General features: G+C 45.5%; 1 protein-coding gene and 1 long non-coding RNA gene across 3 annotated transcripts in view; both read left to right on the forward strand.

Annotated features, from left to right (window-relative positions):
- Nucleotides 1–2806: 2806 nt before the first annotated feature.
- LOC123384731 lies at nucleotides 2807–12098 on the forward strand. Its single transcript, XR_006596212.1, has 3 exons — nucleotides 2807–2930; nucleotides 9650–9772; nucleotides 11807–12098. It is a non-coding gene; the product is annotated as an uncharacterized LOC123384731 (long non-coding RNA).
- A 4563-nt stretch (nucleotides 12099–16661) lies between these two features.
- AGPAT5 (1-acylglycerol-3-phosphate O-acyltransferase 5) overlaps nucleotides 16662–27198 on the forward strand; it is a 59342-nt gene continuing 48805 nt past the window's right edge. For both annotated transcript variants that reach the window (XM_011281365.4, XR_890189.4), the window contains exon 1: nucleotides 16662–17192. In XM_011281365.4, coding sequence (XP_011279667.1) covers nucleotides 16974–17192 — 219 coding nt within the window. In that variant the 5' untranslated portion in view covers nucleotides 16662–16973. The remainder of the gene's footprint in view (nucleotides 17193–27198) is intronic.

Raw genomic sequence — 27198 nt, forward strand, 5'->3', positions numbered from 1 at the left:
TTCTCAGTAGATGCCAGCAATTGTCTTTGCAGCTCTGTGTTTTCCTCTTCCAGGGTGTGCAAGAAGAAAAACAGTTGTCTACTTTATCAGAGTGTAAGTCACAGTTCAGCTGGCTCAGATGCCCAGTTAGACCTGGATCTGGCAAGACCAATACAGAGCCTCTACTCAGCCAGCATCCCATGCTGTGCATGGTAACCTTGAGCCGTGTATATTAAAGGCAATTGTTGATGATTTTATTATTCTCTGATATTGAATACAAATATTTCTTGTACTTCTCTTGAGCAATATTTTTGGGCACTTGGCTCCAAAAGTGGAAGGTCTCCAGAAAGCCAGGGTGGCTTAGTTGGTTGAGTGTATGACTCTTAATTTTAGCTCAGGTCATGATCCCCGGGTAGTGGGATTGAGCCCCACATTGGGCTCTGCAGAGCCTGCTTAAGATTCTCTTTTCTCTTCTCTTTCTCTCTCTCTCTCTTTCTCTCTCCTTCTCCTCTTTCTCCTCCTCTGCAACTTATGTTCTCTTGCTCTCTAAAAAAAAACAAAAACAAAAACAAAAAGTGGAAAGCCTCTTTCAGGATAAAGCTATGGCCTCACCAGGGAGCTCATCAAGATAAAAATCTTCTGCAGAGTGAAGGAAATTTTCAGCAAAACTAAAAGGTAACCAACAGAACAGGAGAAGGTATTTGCAAACAACATATCAGATTGTTGCAGAGAGTATGGCCGGAGTCGCAAAAGATGAGTCCAAAAACAAAGTGCAGTTAAGTGAAGGTCCTCATACTCCAGTCGGAATGAGGCCCTGACTCCAGAATGAAGCCTCTTTTTATTAGGATAGTTGTTAAAGACCACGTGCATAAAATCAGCTAAGCAAGTGTCAATCTAATCAATCTAATGGTTTACCTTTTCAAAGTTGAATTTTGAGTTAATTGGCTTCTATAACACTAGGAAGGGTCAGGTGTGAAGGAGGAACTGACCCTGGACAATGTTAATGGCTCTAGGCGTTCCTTACAAGCGAGCCACATTTCAGCTGTGTAAACATGTCCTAAGGCCTTGCACCTTCTCCAGCCCTTCCCTTTTGAAGTCTTTTCCTTTGGTGCTTCTCTCCTGCATCTCCCACATCAAATGAAGGGTTAGTATCCAAATCTATAAAGAGCTTATCAAACTCAACACCCAAAAAAACAAATAATCCAGTGAAGAAATGGGCAAAAGACATGAATGGACACTTTTCCAAAGGAGACATCCAGATGGCTAAGAGACACATGAAAAAAATGCTCAACATCACTTATCAGGGAAACACAAATCAAAATCACAATGAGATACCACCTCACACCAGTCAGAATGGCTAATATTAACAACTCAGGCAACAACAGACGTCGACAAGGATATAGAGAAAGAGGATCTTTTTGCACTGCTGGTGGGAATGCAAACCGGTCGGTCACTCTGGCAAAACAGTGTGGAGTTTCCTCTAAAAGTTAAAAATAGAACTATCCTGGGGCGCCTGGGTGGCGCAGTCGGTTAAGCGTCCGACTTCAGCCAGGTCACGATCTCGCGGTCCGGGAGTTCGAGCCCCGCGTCGGGCTGTGGGCTGATGGCTCAGAGCCTGGAGCCTGTTTCCGATTCTGTGTCTCCCTCTCTCTCTGCTCCTCCCCCGTTCATGCTCTGTCTCTCTCTGTCCCAAAAATAAATAAACGTTGAAAAAAAATTAAAAAAAAAAAATAGAACTATCCTACAACCCAGCAATTGCACTACTAGGTATTTATCCAAGGGATACAGGTATGCTGTTTCGAAGGGGCACATGCACCCCAATGTTTATAGCAGCACTGTCGACTATAGTCAAAGTATGGAAAGAGCCCAAATGCCCATCGACAGATGAATGGATAAAAAAGATGTAGTATATATAGAGAGCATTACTCAGTAATTAGAAAGAATGAAATCTTGCCATTTGCAACAACGCGGATGGAACCAGAGGGTATTATGCTAAGTGAAATTGGTCAGAGAACGACAAATATGACTTCACTCACATGTGGAATTTAAGATACAAAACAGATGAACCTAAGGGAAGGGGAGCAAAAATAATATAAAAACAGGGAGGGGGACAAAACGTGAGACTCTTAAATATAGAGAACTGAGGGTTGCTGGAGAGGTGGTAGGTGGGGGGATGGGCCAAATGACTAAGGGACATTAAGGAAGGCACTTGTTGGGATGAGCACTGGGTGTTATACATAGGGGATGAATCACTGGATTCTACTCCTGAAATCATTTTTGTACTATATGCTAACTAACTTGGGTGTAAATTAAAAAATAAATTAAAAAATTTTTAAAAAGAAAAAAAAAGCTACAGCCTTACCAAAGAGGTCTGCATGGCACTGACCTCATGCTCCATTTGAGTAACCACCTATCCTCAATTTTCTTTACTCGTTTTATTATTTGCTTTATTCTGCATGCATCATTGAAAGTTGCCGTAGGGTTTATTGGTAGCAAAGTGAAATCCACACACAGTACCACGTGTCAAGCTTGAGTATTTTGGAGAGAGACAAAATTAGAAAGGAAGAATCTCATCTGAAGCATCAAGCCAACGATGAGTCACATCTAACGCAGGAGGCCAGGAGAAACAGGTGGCTGGATGTTACAAGTTGCCACTTGTAAGACAGGATGAAAAGTGGATGTAGGTCAGGACAGCAGTTCGGTACTGAGCCTTCATTGCTCTGCTTGAGTGGGGCCAGCCACAGCTGCAGAGCAGGCTGGGCCAGGTCACAAAAGCCCCTGGAAGTCATAAAGAGGTGTGACTTCGTCCTTAAAAAAGAGAGGTCATTGAAGAGTTTTCAGAGGGAGAAGGGCAAGGTCAGGTTTGTTTCAGAAAGGTGGTGCTGGTGAGCTACAGTACCAGCACTGTATTCTAGCAGAAATAACATCCAGGGGCCAGTGGCAAAGACAGGGTAAGTCAAAAGGGATCTGGTAAAAGAAGGAATTCGAATAATGGAAGCCCAATGAAGAAACTGGCCAGTTGTAGAAGATACAGGGTGGGGTGTGCCTGGATGAAGTTGTGGGGGGCGGGGTGGGGGAAGTGGAGCGCTATTTCGAGTCCTTTAGCATCAAACTGAGTCAGGGGAGAGCAGGGTGGTAATGGCGCAGGCATGTTCTGCTGAGAACACTTAAAATTCTTGTAGCATTCCCAAGCTCAGATGTCAACAAGGCAGATAAAAAAAAAAAAAAAGTCTGCAGCTCAGAAGTAATCTGTAGATTTGAGGGCCATTAGCCAAACACAGAGAGGAAATGGAGTCACTCAAGGACATCTAGACTGGCCAAGGCATGTAGGAGAGGCAAAGGCTGATCATAGCCAGCTTTCAAAAATGTTCCGTGAAGGACGGAACATCCTCAGAGGAGAGATGGCTTCAGAGCACATTCTCTGCTAAGACAAACACCAACAAGCATTTCAACCAACTGCAACGACTTGCAATAAATCCTGTAAGCGATGTGTGCTCAAGGGACTGTTGATGGATAAGCTGTCTGGGGAAGGAGGAGGAGAGGACAAGGGCTGGGGGATACTTTAGGCAGGGAGAAAACTGGAGCAAGTTCCCAATGGATGAGTTAGGGGAGAGAACATTCTAGCAGACGTGAGAACACTTCTAAAATACTAAAGGAGCACACAGCACAGCTGTGTTGTGCCGAACGGAGAGAGAGCTGAACGGAGCTTAGGTTAGGAGGTGTCCGAAACGCAGGCCGGGACCAGACTGGAAAGAGCTTCAGCCTTGTCCCGAAGCACATGTACCCCAAAGAGACCTAAGGGTGTCTTAGCCAGGATTGTTCCGATACACGGAAGACAAACGTACTTAAAGCACATTAGGTAAAAGGGAGTCTATTACTAAGCATCAAGGATTCTTCCCTTTTCACGCCCTTTCTTGGGGTGCACGTGGGCTGTGGACCTGCAGCATTATCATCCCTGCAGGGTTTTTTTTTTTTTATCTAGTTCTCCCAAAGCATCAACATGTGTGCCATTTGGGTTTTCTGAGACACCAATTATGTCTGCGATTCGCCATGACTTCCATGCTCTGAAGCTCAGTTCTGTTTGGCTCACAATCTCGGTCTCTGATGGTCTGGGACATAGGTACCACGGGTCCCACACCAGGGGCTGAAGAGAGAGATTCCCTTTTACACACCTCATTCTACAGCTCTCACTTAGCAGGGACTCTGGGGAGCGCAGCCAAAGAAGGGCCCACGGATTAGGAGAGCACCCTTTACATATCAACACAGTGACAGCACGACAGGGGTATTCAATATGCCGTAGGAAGAAAACATGGTACATCTCGCTGGAGTGCAAATCTCTCCAATTCAGGAAGCTTTTACCGATTTCTTGTTTGCTAGGCGTTGGTGCAGGCTGTCAAAATACAGCAAAGACCAAACAAAGTCTCACCTCTCAAGGAGCCTACATTCTAGTTAGGGCAAGATAGAAAATACAGGTCACATAGAAATATATGTGACAGGGGCGCCTGGGTGGCGCAGTCGGTTAAGCGTCCGACTTCAGCCAGGTCACGATCTCGCGGTCTGTGAGTTGGAGCCCCGCGTCGGGCTCTGGGCTGATGGCTCGGAGCCTGGAGCCTGCTTCCGATTCTGTGTCTCCCTCTCTCTCTGCCCCTCCCCCGTTCATGCTCTGTCTCTCTGTCCCAAAAATAAATACACGTTAAAAAAAAAAAATTAAAAAAAAAAAAAAAGAAATATATGTGACATAGAGCAGCATGTGGGGGATTCTGTTAGGATTAGGTTTGGCTTCAAATGACAAGAAAACGGACACTTGGGTGGCTCAGTCGGTTAAGTGTCTCTTAGCTAAGTGACTCTTAGTCTTGGCCCAGGTCGTGATCTCACGCTTCAGAAGTTCAAGTCCCGCATCGGGCTGTGCGCTGACAGTGCTGAGCCTTTTTGGGATGCTCTCTTTCCCTCTCTCTCTGCCCGTCCCCCACGCATGCTGTCTCTGTCGCTCTCAAAATAAATCAACTTAAAAAAAATTAAAATTAAATAACAAAAAAAAAACCACTAAAACCAGCTTACACGGAGTTAAAGTTCCTTTTTTGCTTTCATAACACCTGGAGGACGTTAAGTCCCAGGCTGGTATGAAGGGTCGGGAATTCACGTTCCTTTCAGGATTGCTCTGCCTTGTGCGCCCGTCAGTTTGGCTGCTGGAGCGCCAGCCATGACCTATCACTTCACCTAGAAGGAGAAGGCTACCTAAACTCATCCCATCCCACCCATATGCCACTTCCTTTTACACCTCACCGCTAAATCGAGCTGCAGGAAAATCTGGGAAGCTTTTACGTGCGCCTAGGTAAACATTAGGGATGTAACTATTATGAAAAAAGGGGAGCGTGAATATTGGAGGAAACTAGCATCTGTTACAGGTCAGGAAAGGCACAAAGGGGGCGCAGGGGTCACGCAGGATGGTTACGGGAGGGTCTGTCAGGCAACGGTCGACAGAGCCTGGGGGAACAAACAGCCAAACACGCTCGCAGATGAAGGGAGAACAGGACAAATTCGGGGAAGGCCCTCGTGCTCCACGCACGGGAAGGACAGCGAAAGGTCAGGATGGCGGACTCGGCAAAGAGGCCAGAGTAACTTACCGATCAAGTGACATGGGTTGCTCACTTCCCGCAGTAAGCAGGATCATCACCTAGAGTCTTAGGTTCCCAGAAGGGAGAAGAGAGTGCATTTATGGGGTTTTAGGGTCTGGGCCTGAGTAGATTTATGAGGCTCTTTCAATGTGGGGCCCTAACTGGGTTTGGACGAAGTGTGTGATGTGACAGCTGACGACTGGTAGGCACAGCTAGGCGAGGGCTTCGGAACCCGTCTGACATGCAAACAGTTCTTTGCTGAGCACCCCAGGGAGCGGTGTGTCCAGAGAAGGCAGTTTGCCCGGATGAGCTACCCCGAGCCACCGGCTGTCCTGAGAAGACTGTGGTAAGCAGCCCACGGTCTGCATCGAAGGAGTGCAGAGATTCACGAAGAAAACAACCACCGCGGTACTTACTGGTTTCTGGCCTTATCTTCCCGGCGAGAATTTCCTGGAGCAAAGACTAAGGTCGTGTTGAGGGAGAGCTAGTTAGGTTGCCGCAGAGCTCCGAGTTTTCTATGTGCCCTCAGGAGGCGGCTCGTGCGGGCTGGTGGGCCCCGGGCAGGACTTAATTTGGATTTTACTCCAAGATGGGAGTGTCTCGAGCAGAGAAGGAAAAAAAAGGATCACCTGCCTCCTGTATTCATTATTAGGGCCGTCCTAACAAAGCATCACAGGCTAGGTAGCTTCTACAGAAATTTGTTAGGTCACACTTCTGGAGGCTGAGGCGTGTGGGCAACATGGTAGTGACATTGGGTCCTACACGGGGCTGTAAGGGAGGATCCGACCCAGGCCACTCTCCTTTGCACAGAGGGCGTCTTTATCCTAGGTGTCTCTTCGCGTCACATTCCCTCTGTACGTGGATCTCAATCCCAACCCCCCCCTTTAAAGTTTTTGTTAATGTTTATTTTTGAGAAAGAGAGAGACACAGAGTGCAAGAGGGGGAGGGACAGAGAGAGTCGGAAACACAGAATTTGAAGCAGACTCCGAACTCTGAGCTGTCAGCACAGAGCCCGACACGGGGCTTGAACCCACGAGCCATGAGATCATGACGTGAGCCAAAGTCGGATGCTTAACTGACTGAGCCACCCAGGTGCCCCTCATTTTCCCCTTCTCATATGGACACCAGTCCTAATGAATTAAGGCCCCCAAAGCACCTCATTTAAACTTGATTACCTCTGTACCTCTCCAAATGTCATATTCTGAGATTCTGGGGGTTAGGACTTCATCATATGAATTTCAAGGACACAATTCAAATATGATAAATAGGATTGTGAGGGATGAGAGTATTGGTAGAGAGATAAAATGGAGGCTATTACAGTTGCATAGCTAAGAAGGTGGCACCTGGGAGGAAGGTGGTCACTGAGAGGTAGAAAGGAAATGGGTTCTGGGTGTATTTTGATGCTGAAGCCAAGAGTTTACTGATGGATTGCATGCAGGATGGGGAAGAAGAATCAAGAAGGACTACGAAGAGTTAGCCAGTGATAAATTAAAACTGCGACATACTCAGCTCCTTGCTGCCCCAGGATCTTTGCATTTACTGTTCCCTCAGCCTGAAATACTCTCATCTTAGATCTTCTCATCATTCCAATTGTAATTTAAATGTCTCCTCCTTGGAGAGGCATTTCTGGACCTTATCATGTACAATGATCACATCACGTTGTCTTAGCTCACTGCTTGCCCTTAGAATTCATTGATACACTATTCTTCATTTCTCACCACGGACCTGGAAGTAACACCTAGACAGGGATCTTACCTGCTTTGGTCAAGGCTGTGTTAGCAGTTCCTACATCAGAGCCTTGCAAACAAGCCTTCACTAACAGATTGAATCGGTGAATGGATAAGGACCTAGTGCCAACAGGTGAGCAACAGATAAATGTAGAGTAACCCGTACGTTTCTAGAGTGGAGGACTGGGCAGACAGCAAAAAAGAGGAGAACCCACATCAACCTGGCTTTCACAGAGATTTGCTTGCTCCTGTAACCACGGGGTTGAGAGTGGGTTTCGTTTGATTCAGTAGCTGGAGGTTTTCATCAAAGACTTGTCTATTTCTCTGCTGGGCGTCAGCAACATCCCCAAACTGACTTTCCTTAACGTGGCAAAGGGATTATGTAGATGCAGGTGTCCCCCCAGTCAAATCACTAACTGGAAGAGAGAGAGGGGCATCTCTTCTGGCAGCTCCTTTAGCAGAGTGGACAGGATTGTTTTCCACATTCCCCCAGTTGTCTTTGGGTCTCAGAAGCCCTCACGGGTTCATTCCTAAACCAATTTTTGTGGCCACACAAGTGGGGCTACTTTGTAATAGACCAACGGTTCATGAAACCTGTAGACAACACTTAAAAAAAATCAGTTCGGGGCACGTGGGTGGCTCAGTCGGTTGAGCGTCTTGACTTCAGCTCAGGTCATGACTCAGGGTTCGTGAGTTGGAGCCCCACATGCAGCTCACCACTATCAGCACAGAGTTGGCTTTTGGACCCCCCATCTCCTGCTTGCACGTTCTCTTTCTCTAAAAAAAAATAAACCATTAAAAAATAAAAATAGATCAGTTATACCTATTGATATTTACCGTATTGGAAATTTAAAACAAGAAACTTAAAAATATCTAGTTCCTTTAAAAACACTTTTAAACCTGTTACATTTTAACGATATTTTCATGAAAAAAGATAGACTTTGAAAAGGAGATTTAGTAAGAACAGTGGCCACAGTTTTACCTGGTCTTTCAAATCTCTTTGATGTCTGGCTTAGTTGAATACACCCGGCTTGTCTCCATTCACTCTGTTGCCATGATTTTTTTGGTGGAGGCAAATGAAAAATATCCAGCCTCCACCAGATATGCGATTGGAAAAAGGAAGGTTTATATTGGCCTTTCCAGATAAGAAAGAATAGCCACATTATTACAGGAAAACCCAGCAACTGGTAGTTTCTTAGAGGTTACTAGCTACGTGGAGGTCACTATAGGATGTTTTTGTACCCTATAATATTAAAATCCTTTGCTCTCTCTTGCGCTCTGAAAGAACCCTTTACCCATGCAATGGCTTGGACACCAAGCACTGGCTTACAAATTATTGGTTCACCGACGTTTGCGTATCTTCCAGATAGGGACATAAAATACTGAAAAAGTCACTGTGGTGATTATCGCAGAGTTTTTAAAAGTCTGAAGTATTGGGAACACGACAAACTCATGGGAGCAAACTTGAGCTTCCCAAAATTCTAATTTCATTTGAAAGCTCAAGTTTTATTATCAGCCATATCATCAGTTTTCCTTGAAGTGACACTTGGTTCATTTTTGAGAAAGTATCTTCCAGAATAATCATAGCTTATGTTATTCTTCCGAGTAAAAAAAAAAAAAAAAAAAAAAAAAAAAAGATGTTCCATTAAAAAAAAAAAAAAGTGGCTAGTTCAGTTCGAAAAAAAAGGTGTTTTTTTCCCATCCAGAGAACTATTGTACTTTGGTGAAATCAAATGTGCTTCATAAATAACTCTCCATTTACTCACAAACAGTGTTAAAGTGTAAGGATTTAATAAGCTTGGTATTTTTTAAAAATCTTTATTCACTTTCGAGAGACAGAGACAGAGCATGAGTGGAGGAGGGGCATAGAGAAAGGGGGGACACGGAATCTGAAGCAGGTTCCAGGGCTCTGAGCTGTTAGCACAGAGCCCAATGCAGGGCTCGAACCCATGAACCGTGAGATCACGACCTGAGCCGAAGTCAGACGCTCAACTGACTGAGCCACCCAGGCACCCCAATAAGCTTGGGATTTTTTTTTTTGCTTCATCAAGGACATTAAGTGAAATGAGTGTGTTTCTGCTGCGAGTCCGTGGTGATGGGCACCTGGGCACTCGCGTGCTTTGGTACCTTGGCTTGGATGCATGCTAAGGTGCTACCAGGTTCACCTGAAGTCGTCCCTGAAAAGTCAACACAGTGAGAAAGGCAAATCAGGATACAGTACCATCATGAAACATTTCCCCTGGATGTGTTCTGGGGGAGCTTCAGGGGTTCAAGGTCCACACTTCAGACACCACTTCCTGATACCTGCTAATTTTGGCCCATCCCCAGAGCACAGGTGGGGTCAACTTCCCCCCAAATGGCACCTTCGTTGGGGATTGGATCTGCTCAAAAATCTTCATGTGAAGAGGGGAACAGGGCCATGGACGGACAAACATCCACTAAGAGGCAGAGGTAAACAACTAGAAAGTTTTTATAGCTCTAACTTCTAGGTGAGAAGTCAGGACTTGGGACAGCGGCGAAAGAGATTTCTAGATTTCATCTAACATTAAAAAAAGAAAAAGTACTGTGTAAGTCTTTTGGAACAAGGTTGCCTTGTTTTAGTTTTACAAGTAAAAACACAGGATTGCATGGTAGCTGACTAATAGAGACCAAGTGTTGGGCTAACAAGTTTAGGTTGTTCGTGAATAGAAGGTATTCTCGTTGGAGATCTTCTGTCACTCACGCGGAGATCTTCTATCCCTTTCTAAGGGCACTACACCCAGATCAGCACCCTCTGTTACCACCTAGGAGGGTCTATTTACAGTATACCCGATTCGGTTACAGCTTTCATGACACTCCACACCTGAGCTCATGTGGATTCAATTTGGGTGTTCCTCAAGGCCCTCAGTGACACTCTAACATCTCACGGCATTCAGGGTGAATATTCTGTAGTTTGTAGCATAAATCTAATTGCTTACTTAACTCTGCTGTCAGATTACTCTGTGGAGATTCTAAGATCTCTTGAGAATCTATACTTAAGGATTGTCTTAGGATCATCCCAGACAAAATCTCCTCTATCTGAATATTATAAACGTATTGTCTTCTATTTTTTCTAGTATGCTCCTGTTTTTAATTTTTGTTAATGTTTTTATGTTTAAATCCCGTCTGGTTTTTATTTTGGTGTTAGCTGTCATGTTTGTTTACATTTTTCCAAAACATGAACACTAGTATCAACATTTTTTGACTAATTCTTTGTTTCAAAAGCCACTTTCAAAAAATTCAAAATACACAGTACATGGGTTTCTCAACGCTTCATTTTGCTCACCTGAACCTTCTATTTCTTCACTAGTAAGATACTATGACTGTATTTTAGAGCACGTTTTGGTACCTACTGGAGAAATCCACCCTAGCATGTTTCTATTGCTGCTATAGCAAATTACCATAGCTGAAGTAATGTCTTATCTTGGCGATCAGAAGTCCAAAATTGGGCCTCACTGGATTAAAGTCAAGGTGTCAGCAGGCCTGGTTCCTTCTGGTTTCTGGGAAGGGATCTGTTCTGCAGCCTTCCTCCATCTTCAAAGCCAGCCAACAGGCTGAATCAGCCTGAGCTCCTTGTCTGCCTCCCTCTTTCCCTTTGTAAGGGCCCTGGTGATTACGTGGAACCCACCTGGATAGGTAGCCCAGGACTCTCTCAAGGTTAGCTGATGGGTAATCCTAACTCCAACGGAGTCCCAAATTCTCTTTTGCCATGTGAATTAACTTACTCACAAGTTCAAGTTGGGATCTTTGGCTAGCCATCATTCTGTCTGCCATTCAGTATTCCTCCTTTAAAAAAATTTCTCGGGGCGCCTGGGTGGCGCAGTCGGTTAAGCGTCCGACTTCAGCCAGGTCACGATCTCGCGGTCCGTGAGTTCGAGCCCCGCGTCGGGCTCTGGGCTGATGGCTCAGAGCCTGGAGCCTGTTTCCGATTCTGTGTCTCCCTCTCTCTCTGCCCCTCCCCCGTTCATGCTCTGTCTCTCTCTGTCCCAAAAATAAATAAACGTTGAAAAAAAAATTTAAAAAAAAAAAAAAAAAAAAAAAAAAAAAATTTCTCGAGTTGTTTTCCTTCATGAGTTTTCGAATGGATTTGCCAAGGTCCCACTATACTCTATTTTGCTCCCTCACACCTCCTCTCAAAACAACAACAAAAAATCTAGAGTTTTAGTGAACATATATTAAAGTCAAGGTGTGAGGTTGAGCATTTTATTCATCGTAACGATGATAAAAACCCCACTTCCATTTATGTCAGAGGAGTGACTATTACTTCTCTTGCTGTATGTAAAAAATACGGTTTTCATAATCGAAAGGTATACTCTTTTGCAGATACATGATACAGTTACATAATGTTACTTTTCTGGATATTTTATTTTTGTGATCCGCCGGCTATTTTTGTGGTTTTTTTTTTCACTCTAAACAAATATCCATGTTCAAATCTAATTTTGTTTTTGTAACCTGTTTTTTTAAAAGGCTCCCACACCACCAGCTAAGTTCCACGCCCCACGGGACTGTTTCCATCTGTAGGTGAAATGAAATTCCACCTGGCTACACAAGCCTGAAACTTGGAAGGCATCGTTCACTCCTCCCTTTCTCATTTATCACCACCAGTCAATTAACTCCTGTGGATCACACCTCTTAGCTACCTCTTACAAAAGGTCACCTCTTGGCTTTTTATTTGCCCACGTAATAAGGAAATCCCAGCTCCTCCCCTGCCCCAACACACACCTCACAAGGGTCACAACCTCAGGGCCTTTACCTGTTCTCCATCTTTACCTCTGAAACCCAGCAGAGTGGGTGGGATATACAATTAGCAGTGGCTATGTATTTGTGGAATCAATATTTCTTTGTAAAAACTTACAACAATCAAGTCCAGTTGAACTTCATCTGTGCTTGCTTCCCTGCCCCAGAGATAATCACGGCCATCAGTAGTTTCTAGACATTTGCATGTAGAAATATATGGTTTTAGTTTTTACTGAAATGGGATAATAACTGCACATGTTATTCAGCAACTACTTTTCCCACCTAATGTCTTGGAGATCTAGGACAGTTCATTTGGATCTCTTTGTTCCTTTTTATCTACAGCATAGTATTCTACTTGGTCGTCTCTGTGAATTCATGTAATCATTCTACTATGGACATTCATTTAATTAGATGTGTTGACTCAAAGGGTATCTGTCCAGGTTTACTAGATACTGTCAAATTTCCCTCCAACAATGCTGTACCTGAGGAATTAGCTTCTTGTTCTCCAAACGTGGTCACTAACAAAGTCTAAGCCCACACTATTTCTAGCTAGGAGTCTAGCACATCTCCCAACTGCTTCCAGTCTACTTTCCACACTGCCTAGAACAACTTTTTTTTAAAAATCAAGTCTAATGTCACTTCCCTCTTTAAAACCTTTTAATAGCTTTCCAGATCCTTTAGGATAACATCTAGAATCCTTTACATCTCCTAAGTTCTGCTGTCATGTGGTTCTTGCCTATCTGTCCTTTCCAGACTCAACCGCTATCATGTCTCCTTCCCTCGCCCACTTTCTCCACCAACAGTTCTCAAACTATCCCACGGGATGACCCTGAGAGTCTGTAAAGATGTGTTCATGAGTAGTTTTAAAGGAACGTGACTTTCGGATGCTTAACTTTCCTAAAGCTGGTCTATGAAGACTCCTGGAAGGCCAGACCCACCTTGCGTGTCATGATGGCTCCACCCACCTGGCCCACCTCCAATCTTACTATATGGTGCTACAGGGAGGTGGAAAGGTGTAACTTGAGGATGGCAAAAGACAATTTAAACTTTCTTTTAATGAAGGCATCATTAAGGCACGCATTGCCAATAAAACTTTACTTTTATTTGCAATAATTACCAGATTTTGTGACACACACTGATTACACTGTATGATGTTAACAAAAGTAAGAGCTCAATCCAGAAGGAATTTTTACTCTTAGATACCTGAGATAAGACTGGTAAAAGACTTTGAGTCTTAAGAAGATATTCCATAAAGTCAAATTCTGTGATAGAAGTGGAATGAAATGTTTCCAAGGAGAAAAAGAAAGGATCACTATAAAATCTTAATGAGTAAAAATCTTAAGTATTTAAATAAATGATGATGGATAATAAATCCCCATGGTATTCATAATCCACTCAGACCATTTAAAAGATTTCTGTAATCACTTTAAAATGTTGGGGGCTCCTGGGTGGCCCTGTCAGTTAAAGGTTGGCCTCCTGGTTTGGGTTCAGGTCACGATCTCGCGGTCCGTGAGGACAAGTCCCAAGTCAGGCCGTGTGGTGGCTGCATGGAGCCTGCTTGGGATTCTCATCCTTCCTCTCCCTGTGCCCCTCCCCCACATGCAGGTGCACTCCCTCAAAATAAATGTTAAAAGAAATAAAGCGTAACTCATCAGAACTTATTTTGTAACTAATTAGACCTATGACAAAAACAACTTTAGCTATTAACTGTAAAATGTGTGAGGGAAATACATTTCTTTTAGGGGGCATCCAGACAATTTTTTAAAAGTGTGGCCCATTCCATTGCTCCACACGGGGCTTTTCAGAGCTTGAGGGCACTGCACACTCTTTTGGGGGGGGGGCAGGGAGGGGCAGAAGGAGAGAATCTTTTTTTTTTTTTAAGTTTATTTTTTTTTGGAGAGCGAGCACACATGTGCACAGAGTGGGGGGGGACAGAGGATCCCAAGCGGGCTCCGTGCTGACTGCAGAGAGCCTCATGGGAGCCTTGAACCCACCAACCATGGGATCGTGACCTGAGCTGAAGTCGGACGCTTAGCCAAGTGAGCCACGCAAGGGCCCCAGACACTGCACGCTCTTATTTCAGCCCTTCAGGTGCCGCGTTCTCACTCGGGAGGCTCCTCCTCTCCAGCTGCAGCCTGGCCAACTCCACTGTTCAGCTTCATCGTAAGCGTCACTGTTCGCGGAGGCTTCTTTGTCCCCAGACTAAATAAAATCTCCTTAATATCTTGCCCTATCCCAATATCCTGTTTGCAAACACCTGGTCCCACATGTAAGCCCTCACTCACCCTCGGCACCAGGAAGGCCTACACAGAACCGGTCTTTTCACTGTTGTTTGTATCCCAGGGGCAATGTCTGCAGGCTAGGGTGGCTATGCTTCTCTAAAAAAAAAAAACCGTTTTTCTAGAGTGGTACAAGAGGAAGTCAGATTGCAAGGAATTAAAAAAAAAAATGTACAGGGGCGCCTGGGTGGCTGCGTGAGTTGAGAGTCCGACTTCGGCTCAGGTCACGAGCTCCCCGGTTTGTGAGTTCCGGGCCTTCGAAGGGTTCTGTGCTGACAACTCGGAGCCTGGAGCCTGCTTTGGATTCTGTGTCGCCTTCTCTCTCTGCCCCTCCCCCAAATAAAAAAAAAATGTACAAAGTGAGAAGCAGAAGCAGAGGATGTGGGTTGATTACAGCTTGGGGGGGGGGGGTTGCTAGTAGCCAAAAGGGAAAGTGAATCTGCCACTGTTAGAAGAGCACACCTGCCGTCACCAGGTAGGGAGGGGCTGGGTTTCGACACAAACGGGCAAAGAGGCTCAGCTCTCAAGAGTCTCCATGCCAAAACACTGCACAGAGCTTTACCACCGGCGACCAACAGGAACTGGGGCGTAATTCACAGAAATAACGCATTTACATACGTCCACTAATTACTGACTCCATACACACAGATTGTAATGTGAACGCCGAGCCTGTTTTATCTCTTCATACATTTTTCTAACTGTAGGGATGTCTGGTCTCCATCAAAGGAAGCAGGAGCGGCACTGGGTTTGCACATTATCCATGCCCATGACTCTTTCCCTCCAAAAAGAAATCTAGTTCCTCTCACAGTACAAGCCATTACTTTCCATAGAAAGAGAGGGGAAACCCTGCAAAGTCTTCCTTTTGTGCAACACTTCCTGTTGGCGGTATACTTGTCCAAATACTTGGTGCCTTGAGAACTCTCTGCCCACCTGGCTTCCTCTCCTAACATAACCATCTACCAATCATCGTACAGATGATTGTCAATCATGTACAGATAGAAAAAGGAGCCAGTGTCCTGGCCCGGATTCCCATTTTCCATTAAAATGCCTCCCTGCATAAAGGTACCTCACTGGCTTCCAAGAAGAGAAAAACAAAACAAAATTTTATCATTGAAAGCCCTTGGCATTCTTTTGAAGTGCAACTCTCCCCGGAAAGAGTTACATTTTAAACCTTTTGTAGTGAAGCCAAAGGCAGTAGAAGGATCCAGAAGTTCTCTGGATCTGTTTTTACATGAATAAAAATCCCCTGCCTCCGCAGGCTTTTGTGAAGGTCACCCAAGTAGGTCAGTACTTTACATATTCTTTGTGCACAGTCCTGGTACTTTTTAAGTACTACACAAAATGAGGCTATATATATATATATATATATATATATATATATATATATATATATACATACACACACATACCCTGGCCCTGGGGGGGGAGGGGGGGGTGGTGAAGCAAGCGTGAATTGGAAAGGTCTGACCCAAGTGTGGTAAGAACCTCCCGAAGAGGCCGGCCAGCGGTGCGTTAACGTGTAATTATCATCATTATTGTGATGGAAGGAGGAGGCCTGACTCCCCACCACCCCAGCGGAAGGAAGGGAGTCCTGTGCACTTGCTGGGGAGAAGGGGAAGCAGCAGAGAAGGCGGAGGGTGTGGGAGCCGCCCTGACACTGAAGCCACCTCGCTAAGCCTAGCCGGGGACAGATAACCCGGGGCGGAGCTTTGATGGCGCTAACCGCTCCAGTTCCGTCTTTCTGGCCTTCCCAAACCAAGCTTGACAAATATTTGCTGAAGGCATGAGTCCTCTTGACTGGAGACCGCAGAGTCTGCAACGCATGAGATACACAGCGCGTCATCTGTGCACCCCGAGTAAGGGGACGGACGTCTCGGCTTAACGGGCGCATCCCGGGGACCTAGGGGCCCTCAGAGCATGCGAGCTGCAGGTGGGGCATGCCCTCAAAGCAACCCGGGCCCAGAATCCAACGGAGGGCGCACACGACCGCCCGGGTCCCCTCTCCTGGCCGCACCCACCTTCACCCCACGGGCCTGGCAACCGCCACCCTCCTTCGCGCTTCTGCAGCGAGGCCGAGCTTTGAGGCATGCGCCGCGGCACAGCCTGACGGTCCGCGCGTCCGGTGGGCAGAAGCGCTTCAACCGTCAGCGCGCTCGACCAATCAGAGCATGTGTTAATTTCACGGAATCCCGCCCCCTGGGGGGGACTATGGCAACCGGAGGCCATTCAGGCGGCGTGTTGTTGCCGCGGAGCCCCGCCCCCAATAGGGGTACTGGGTGACGGGCGAGGGTCATGGGGTGTAAACGCTTCTGAGCTGCTGAACCTCGGAGGGCCGCCGCATCCCCTTGCCCCGCGGCGGCCATCAGCGCGCGCGGTCCCCGCACTCGGCCGCTCACCCACCGTCCCGCGGCGGCGCGGCCCATGCGGCTGGGGGCGGAGGCCGGCGCGGGCGCGGGCTGGGCGTCTCAGGTGCGGCCGGCGGCCGGGAGAGGTGAGGGGGCGGCGGCGGGGCCCGCCCCGGCCCGGTGATTGGCCGCTGGCCGAGGGCCTCTGGGCGGCCTGGAGGCGCCCCGGGCGGGCAGCAGCCGGCAAAGCCTTCGGCGCGCGGAGCCGGGAAGATGCTGCTGTCCCTGGTGCTCCACATGTACTCGATGCGCTGCGTGCTGCCGGCTGCGGTGCTCCTGGGCACGGCCCCCACCTACGTGCTGGCCTGGGGGGCCTGGCGGCTGCTCTCCGCCTTCCTGCCCTCCCACTTCTACCAGGCGGTGGACGATCGGCTCTACTGCGTCTATCAGAGCATGGTGCTCTTCTTCTTCGAGAACTACACCGGCGTGCAGGTGAGGCTCTGCCCGCGCTCGGCGCCCGTCGGCCGCACCTGCCTCCTCCCGCCTGTCCGCCTGGGTTCTCGGCTTGGAACCTTCCAACCGGCGCCCCGCCCCCCACCCAGGGGACTTTAGGATCGTTCGGGTTTGCCCGGCACATCCGGCGCCAGAAACACGTGCCGTCACCTCGTCCTCCCACCGCGAGGGGAGTCTCATGGTCTTATGTAGGCTTTGGCCCCATGCTTCTTTGCGGATGCCCCAAGATCACTAGGATCTTGGAGTGATTGTAGTTCTGTTGTTCGCAGGCTACAAGTGGCACCCCCAGGTTTTGTAACTGTCTGTCTCGGGGCTTCGCGGAGTCGGTGCAGATGGACGTTTAAGTAGGGCAAGCAGTTGACAGTTTTTGGCGTTTGGTCTAAGAAGGTTGGTAATGTTTGAGGTCAAAAGTGCGCTGTGAAAAGCCGGAGACATTGTGTTGAAACGGATTGGTGTTACTATCTGGACAGCAAGTACAACTTTTTTTTTTCCTTTTTTTGCGTTCTTCCAGTGTGAATGAAAGCTGGACGAGGAAATTAATAATTTGTTACTGTAGAAGCCCTACGGTACTTAAAATTCTGGCCAACTTACACTAGGTTTAAATGTGCGGCTCCTTTTTTTCTCTGATGACTTCGCTTCTGTTACTTGGTGGAGATTGGATCTTTAGATTAAAATTTGTTGGGGGGGGGAATTGATAAGACCCTCTTTGGTTTTATTTCAAGCCTCTTTTACAAAAATAACATCTGCGAGTTTTCCTTTTATTTCCCAGTTGGGACAAAAGAGCTTGATTCTTGGTTATGCCTTATGTCCATCCCGTTCTTCCTCTCCACCCCTCCCTCCCGTGGTCAGGCTTGGGGTGGAGGGAATGCCCTGGTATGGTTTTGTCTTTTATGCCGTTTCCCCACCCTCCCCCCCCAGAGCAGCTGTTTTCACCCCGTTGTCGACCAGCTCCTATTTTCAGTTTGCAGTTGCACTGCTGTGGATCCCTGATGACTGGGAGTTTGCCCCAGTTGGAGGTTGTTTGGGGGAAGGGAAGCAGGAGAAGCCAGGGCCTACATTTAAACCAGTGTCTGTAGGTGCTTCCTAGGAGAGAAAGATCGCTCTTCCAGATCATGGCTTCCTCTTCCTTGACTTTTAAAGTGGGCTTCATTTAACATTTTCAGGAGTTCGGGTCAATCATTAACCCCCTGTGCTCCTACTTCGCCACATTGGTTTAAACGGGTGGCTTCATCATGATTAAATCTTTAACTTCACATCACTTGACAGCCGGCCTGGGCTAGGACGAAGACAGAACCTAGGACAAAGTGCCTTACCTTTTAGAAAAATGGTGCTTCCTGTGGTGGATTATTGTGATTTTGTTCAGAGAATAGAGCATGCAGTGCAATGTGTAATATACCAGTGACATACTGCGTGCTTAGCAAGGTTTCCCATTTTAAAAATGGTTGCAAAATTTCAGAGTTCCTAAATTGTGTGGCTCACCTCATACCTTGTTCAGTGTGGGCTTCCAGTTTAAGGGTTGTTTTTTTTTTTTTAATGTTTGTTTATTTAGAGAGAGACAGAAAGAGAGATGACGAGTGGGGGAGTGGGGAGAGAATCCCGAGCGGGCTCCACGCTGTCAGCACAGAGCCCGACTCGGGCTCAAACTCACCAACCACCATGAGATCATGACCTGAGCTGAAACCAAGATTCCAATATTTAACCGACTGAGCCACCCAGGCACCCCTGGCAATCAGCAGTTTGATCTCTGTGTTTATGGGTCTGTTTCTTTTGTGTTTTGTTTTTTAGATGACACATGTAAAGTGAAGCCATTTGGCATTTTTCTTTATGTGATTTATTTCATTTTGTGTAAAACCCTTTGCATCTATCCATGTTGTCCCAAATGCCAAGATCATTCCTTTTTATAGCTGAGTAATACTCCAGTGTGTGTATGTGTGTGTGGCACATCTTTACACATTTGTCTATGAATGCTTCCATATCTTGGCTGTTATAAACAAAGGTAGAATAAACATCAGGGTGCATATCGTGTCTTTGTGATTAGTGTTTTCGTTTTCTTTGGGTAAATACCCAGTAGCGGAATGACTGGATCAGATCGTATTTGTGTTTTTAACTTTTGGAGGAATCCCCAATACTGTTTTCCACGGTGGCTGCACCACTTTGCATTCCCACCAACAGCGTGTGAGGGTTCCCTTTTCTCCACATCCTCGCCAAAACTTTTTATTGTCTTTTTGATACTAGCCGTTCTGACAGGTGTAATGTGATATCTCATTATGGTTTTGATTCGCATTTGCATGTTAATTAGCGGTGTTGAGCATAAATTAGAATGTTTTTAAATGGCACTTTAATGCTTTTTATTCTGGATTTAAAAAAGAAATGGTGCATGGTAGCGTAACAATATTTTTTTATGCATAGGAGTTTTAGGCTGAAGGAACAGAAGTCCGTGAAATTCATGATTTGTGCTTGGCAGGTAAACCTATTTCAGCAGGTATACTTGAACGTTCCATTGGATTCTAGGTAAATGTCTGTTCTTCCTATTTCTACTACTTTCTTTTCATATGCATTTTTTTTTTTTTAATTTCTTTTTTGACAGAGGGAGTGCATGAGCAGGGGAGGGGGCAGAGGGGGAGAAGGAGAATCTTACGGAGGCTCTACACTCAGTGCAGAGCCTGACACCGGGGCTTGATCCCATGACCCTGGGATCATATCTGAGCCAAAATCAGGAGTTGGATGCTCAACTGACTGAGCCACCCAGACACCCCTCCCGTGCGGTTTTGACACAGGAGAACATTTCAATCACTGTTGCTAAAGTTACTGTTTATAACTATTTATCGTTTTAGGTTCTTCTAGAATCTTTTTAGTACTGAGATTCAACTGGGTACCTTCACCATTTACTTTGCAATAAGCAGTAGGGTTTTTAAAGTTTCAGGGCACCTGGGTGACTCAGTTGGTTAAACATCTTGACTTCAGCTCAGGTCATGATCTCACAATCCGTGGGTTTGAGCTCTGTGTCAGGGTCTGTGCTGACAACTCAGAGCCTGGAGCCTGCTTCAGATTCTGTCTCTCTGTGTCTCTGTCTGTGTCCTGCACTGTTCTCTCTCTCTCTCTCTCTCTCTCTCTCTCTAAAAAATAAACATTAAAAAAAATTTAAAGAAAGGATTTTAAAAGTTTCACATAGCTCTCAATTTGAGATTCACTGAAAATCAATACACACTTCTTTATCATTTTGAGGGGCACCGATTCAAATAATTACATTTCTTTTCTGTTGCTGCCATAACAAATCACCTCAAATTTAGTGGCTTAAAACAAGAGAAATTTAATCTCACAGTTCTAGAGGCCAAGTGTCTGAAATTGGAGTGTTTGCTGGTTTACACTCCCTCCTGAAGCTCTGTGGCAGCGTCATTTCTTTGGCTGTTCCAGATTCGGTGGCTGTTGGCATTCCTTGACTTGTGGCCATGTAAGTCCACAGTCTGCCTCCTCTTCTGTCTCAAATGTCCCTCTGCCTTCTCTTCTAAGGACACTTGTCATGGGTTTAGGGCCCACGCAGATAATCCAGGATGAGCCCCTCAGCTCAGATCCATTGACTTAATCGCAAATGCAAAGACCGTTTTCCTGAGTAAGGTCACACTCACAGGTTACAGGCATAAGACACGGACAGTCTTTTGTGGGGTCAGCATTCAGCCCGCTAAGTAACTCAATTCTGCTTATTCTTAGAGCTGGAGTTCAAGAGAAACTTGGGAAGCTAAAAAGAAAGTGGGGAATACTGGCAGAGGCAGTGGTGAGGACTCAGGAGTTGGAAGGTGATGTGATTACTGTAGTCTGGAGTTTCTATCCTAGGGTGCTGTCCTGAATGTTGAGATTCCTGCATAAACAGTAATTGTGATAGTTACGGCAGATGATGAAAAATGCAAACATGTTGTTTTGGAAGCTGTTAAAAGTTCATGTACTTTTTTTCTAAATGTCAGAATTCTCTTGTCATTATTTTCAAAAACAATTCTACTCTTTCCCCTCCTTCCAGTGGAATGCACTAAACACTGATCATTGATATTGGCAGGACAAAAATATCTAGAGATACAATACACGTCTCCTAATCAACATTAATAAACAGTTGAGTCAAATTTTTTTTCCTGCTTAAATCATTTTGTACCACTCAGAATTTACTTTAAAATGTTTTGCATTAATAGCCCTATCTTCTAATTTGCTCTTCCTCAAATGCTAACATGATCTATTGTAACAACAAAATGTGGACTTTGAGATACAAAAAATTTAGTTTTTCAACTGACCTACTTCAAGTACAAAATAGTCCAAAAACCACTGGAAAGAAGATAGAGACTTTATGCCTAAGATTTTGATGTTTTTTTTTAATGTGCTCAGTTAGAATACTCTTAAATAAATCTCTGATAATGCATACCTTTAATGAAAACATTATTTTGAGTTCCTCAGGAACAACCAAAGCTTTCCTATTCTAGGTATGGTCTCTAAGACCATTTATAACTGGTTCTCTCTGTAGCTAATCTATTAGAATGAAACATGTTTATTTAGAACAAGAGAAGGGCCTTTATGAGTCGGCCTCCTTTTTATTGCATCTGGATGCTGTCTGCATTTCTGCTAAAACATTGCCCAGAGATGTCTTGAATATCAGTCGTCCTAAAGAGGATATAAATATTTTGTATCCTTGATTTCCTTTTTCTCTGTTTATTCATCATCCACGTGAAGACCTTAAAAGACCTTAGATTACTTCCTTCAGTGTAGCGGGTGTAAGGGAGCTGGCCAGATGGGCTTGTGCTTAGGCATTTGCTTGTTCAAGAATGACACCGGCCTTTCAGAGAGGAAATTAAACATTGCCCAAATCAAATATGATGTTAGTCTAACACATTTGAAGTCTGGCTAGGGAATAGACTTCTAAGAAAATCTTAGAGAAATGTAATTAGAGCCGTGCTTTTATACTTTCTATAAATAAAGCCCCCCCCAATGAGCAAACAAGTTATTTTAGGTTGCATTGGTGTAAGATTTCTTTTAATGTCTATTTTCTATTTTAAATCACAGATACAATAAAATACTGAAACACTGATACAATAGTTTGAGAAAGTTAAAGTTCCCTCCACCCACACACACCTTTCCCAAGTATGCAGCAATTTGGTGCATAACTTTAGATTTCTTCTCATTAAATAAATGTACATTGTGGGAAGACTCCCCCAATGAATTAACCTTTTGGATGTTTTTGTTTGTTTTGTAGTGTTTACTTATTTTAGAGACAGAAAGAGAGGGCAGGGGAGGGGCAGAGAGAGAGGGAGACGCAGCATCTGAAGCAGACTCCGCACTGTCAGCACAGAGCCCCACACTGAGCTCGAACTGACAAACCATGAGATCATGATCTGACCCAAAGTTGGGCGCTTAATGACTGAGCCACCCAGGCACCCTTGGATAGGTTTTGTAGTAGTGCTGTATATGCCTGTGACTCCTGGGGACACCTCTGTGCTGTTACGACGAGGAAAAGTATGAATCTAAAGATCCAGTTTACTTTCCCTCTTTTGTGAATTTGTCTGAATTTGTGGAGCTGAATGAACTGAGAGCTGACTCTTCCTAAATGAAATTACAAGTTTAGTTTTACTTTGATATTTTCTTTTTTTTATTTAAATTTTTTTTTTTAATGTTCATTTTTGAGAGAGAGCGTGAGGAGGGGAGGAGCAGAGAGAGAGGGAGACACAGAATCCGAAACAGGCTCCAGGCTCTGAGCCGTCAGCATAGAGCCCCACGCGGGGCTCGAACCCACGACCCGCAAGACCATGACCTAAGCTGAAGTCAGACACTTAATCAACTGAGCCACCCAGGCGCCCGATATTTTCTCATTTTATTATGGTTTCTTAAACACAGGTTTAATACAACCCCAAACTAGGTAATAACTTCTAAGGAGTCCCCAGAAACTTTCCTTCCTTCCTTCCTTCCTTCCTTCCTTCCTTCCTTCCTTCCTTCCCTCATACATACAGTACTGGAGTGTGCACCCTGTTCCAGTCCTGTGCTGGGTGCTAAGGGGTAGGTGGGGAAACCGGAGACAAGATCCCTCCCCTCATGGAGCTCACCCTCTGGTGGGACACAAGCAGTAGCAACAGAATTACAACGTACCGTGCTCTATGAGATTGAGACTAGTGGGTGGAGGGCAGGGGGCTGGGGAAGTTTGCCCAAGCAAGTGACATTTGCACGGAGCTCTGACAAAGGGCTGGTGTGGGAGGGTTTGTAATAATCCCGGCGAGAGATGGTGGTCAGAGTAATGGGCAGAGTGGACATGGAAAGAACCCTGGATCCATTTTCGAGGTAGCTGGGGCCTGGTGACTGGAGGTGAAGGAGAAAGGAGAGGAAGGGGTTCCTAACAAACTTGGCATTTCATGAGTGCTGAGTGCTGACTGTGTGCCTGGTGTTGTACTGCCATCGGCCTGTCACCCTTACAAGGTAGGCGCCTTCTTCCCCTTTACCCTGGGGAACAGAGGCACAAAGAGTTCACATGTGTGGTAGCTGAGGCAGGATTCCTCCGTATATGGCGCTCCGGCTTCAGGACCCATTTTCCGAAGATGCTTTGCCAGGTGGTGTGGTTATGTTGCTTGGAACGAGATCCAACTCTCGATTTATTCATGCCAGGAAAAGCGTGCACGAACAATCCCAGTAGAGGCTGATCCTGAGATGGGAGTGTTCGTGTTTGTCAGCTTGGTGACACGAAGGTGAGACAGCTGCCTGGATTATTCAGGAAGGCTGTGTCACTTATCCTGAACTGCTTTGAATCCTGTTTCAAACAGGAGTTAAGTATCACGGCATGCTTAGGAGAAAGAGGCCCTTGATTGATAACTGAACGAAAATGAAGATTCCTGAGGGTGGCCTTCAAAGCCGTCTAAATTCTGCCCTGGCCAGTTTTTCCTTTCACTGGTTTCACTGTAGGCCAACCACTGCTTCCTCCCCAGGCCCCAGAGGCCCCGGTGTGTTTTCAGCCACGTGCCTTTGGACCACTCTTCTGTAGCTACTTTCTTCCATCTCAGGCCCCAGCTCTTCCTCACCCCTTCTTGGTGTCAGGATCACATACGTGATATTAACATAACATTAGCATATTTTACCGTCTGTATTGCCCTCTCCACAAGGTTGTAACCTTTTGGAGATGGCAATAAAGGGGAGAATAGTTTGACTTGATTTTTGCCTTTAACCAAAGGGCGGAAGTACTTGGGATGCTGGTCTGGTTGGGTTTCTGTGGAAGTGTGGATCCACTGTTAATGGGGATGGATTCTTGAAGGACCTTACTGGTTGACAGGTTTTGATTTCACAGGGACAGCAAGTCTAGTGAGTCTGATTGTATTCTTAAGTAGGTAAAGGGGAAAGAGACATGAACTGTACCCTCAGAGGTACCACTGAGGAAGAATAACGTCAGACACTTTGTAAAAGAGGGAGTTCTAAGGGTGCCCAGGTGGCTCAGTCGGTTGAGTGTCGGACTCTTGGTTTTGGTTCAGGTCATGATCTCATGGTTCCCGGGATCGAGGAAGTCTGCCTTGTCGCTGACAGCACGGAGCCTGCTTGGGATTCTCTCCCTCTCTCTCTGCCCCACCCTCCCTCCCTCTGTCTCTCTCTCACAAAAGAAAGAAAGAAACATAAAAAATAAATAAAAGTGGGCCTTCTGGGACAGTCAGCAACATAGAGAAACCTTTATTGACTTGTCAGTAAACACCTGTACTTTTTGCTGCTTTTGAACCTATGCGGTTCTCTAAGGTTTGTTCGTCTTTCTCTGTGGGAACCAGCGATGTGCTTGGGTGTCTTAGAGGGTGTTGTAAGTGGTATCTTAAGACAGCCTTACTCTGCCTGGTCTCCGGGTGGGAATTTCAGGAGCACAAAGAAATGAGGGGGTTGACATCTGGAAAGGAGCATCACCTTAACTGCTAACCACATGCCGGGCTCTCAGGTTTTAGATTAAGAAAGTCGTCTCTACTCTCCAGTGACACACAATTCGGCAGTGTAGGAAGAAGTCACTTTAAAAAAGTGCGTATGAGATAAGTTCTTTATAAAGGAAAGAAGTGAATAAAGAGCTGAGGAAATTGAGGGGTCATGTGTGTGAATCCCAGCACTTGCTTCACTGTAGGGAGTGTCGTGCATAAGCAGGTGGTTCCGGAAGTTGGATTCTGCAGAACGGATGCCAGCGCTTAGCGGCTCACAGATTGCTCTGCTCCCATCCTTAACTTGTATTTCTGGACAAAAAACATTCTTTTTTTAATTTATTATTTGAGAGAGAGAGAGAGAGAGAGAGAGAGAGAGAGAGAGAGAGAGAAAGCGAGCACACACACAGGAGGGGCAGAGAGGGAGAGAGAGAATCCCAAGCAGGTGCTGAGCTGTCAGCCCCGAGCCCGATGCAGGGCTCTGTCCCACCACGGTGGTATCATGACCAGAGTGGGAACCAGGAGTCCCACACTTAACTTAGCCCACTGAGCCACCCAGGTGCTGAGGAAAATTTTTTATGTCTTATTTTTTTCTCATGAGTATCTTATCTCCTTAGAATTCAGATTGAAAAAATCACATAAGCTCCTAGTATTTGGAATTTTTGCAGAGAATAGTTTTGCGCCCGTCAAAACAGTTTTGGATCTTGGTGTGAGAAACGGGAGCGTGATTCCTCGTTCTCTGCCACCGTGTGTGTCGAGTAAGTCAGTGTCTCAACTCCATATTCTCATCCTTAAGTGGACTACTGACTGTCATTTTATTTTCAAGAGTAAATGACATAATATGTGAAACTGCCCTCAATGAGCGGTGCATGGTAGATGCTCAGAAAAACACACCCTAGAGAGTAAGGACAATACCAAGAGATTTACATGAGGAATGTACAAGAAAGCTTTGTGATTCGTAAGGTTCCTTTTTAAATGTTGCTCGATCATTATTTTCACATACTGGTTTTTAGACAAATGGCTATGTGTATAATTTGATCTTGGTTCTGAGGGGCATCAGACTTCCTGTTCAGCGAAGCGTGGTTTCAGATTGAGCAGAAAAAGACCAGTGTTTTTGTTTGCATTACAGTAAAAATCTTGTACTGGTTAACCGGTAGTATATTCCATTGGCATAAAAAAAATACTGTTGAAAATTCATTTTAAATGATTATAAACAGTGTAGATTATACATGTAATCTTATTAGAACACATTCTTTATACACATTTCTGTGTAATCAGAGATTTTTTTTTGTCTTATTCATCACTTGACACAGTTTTGAATAAAAAACTTCACTATTGGACAGTGGTAAGAACAACAGTTAGCTTTTGGAGGGATAGTTACTATATTCAAAGCATGGCACGGCTAGTGTCGCAAATTTCACCACACCCGCATGAGGAGTGGTTGCTGTTATTACAATCATTTTACTTGTAAAGAAATAGATGAGAGAGGTAAGGTACTTTTACTCAAGTTCACATAGTAAGGTGATAGACTAGGATTCAAATCGAAGTTGTTGTTGTTTTTTTTCTTAATATTTATTTTTGAGAGTGCTAGTGGGGGAGGGAGGAGTGCAGAGAGAGGAGGAGACAGAGGATCCCCAGTGGGCTGCACGCTGTGGGGTTCGTACTCCGGAACCATGAGATCGTGACCTGAGCCGGAGTGGAGTCCGATCCCCAGGCGACTGAGCCACCCGGGTGCCCTTCACATCCGAGTCTTAATCCAAATCAAATACTTTAGCCTGGGCTCTTAGTGACCGCTATGTTGCACTGCAGAGGAGGAAAAGCTCTTCCTCCGCTTTCTAAGGTTTATAGCTGAGGTCTGCGCAGCAAACTGATAAAAGCCAGATTAATGGGCGAAAAGACATTTTCTGATGTTAATGTTTTTGCATGCATGGGTGCCTCACAGAAAAGAAGTGGAGACCAAAAGAACTGAATAGACTCGGCTTAGGGGTTTATATGTCATGTTAACAAAGGGCAGTAACTTGTGGAAACATGGCTAGATAGAACAAGGGCTTCGGACCTTTTTTGGGCTGGTAAATTGTGGGAAGGCC

This window comes from Felis catus, chromosome B1 (genome assembly GCF_018350175.1).
Source record: "Felis catus isolate Fca126 chromosome B1, F.catus_Fca126_mat1.0, whole genome shotgun sequence".
Taxonomy (NCBI): Eukaryota; Metazoa; Chordata; class Mammalia; order Carnivora; family Felidae; genus Felis; species Felis catus.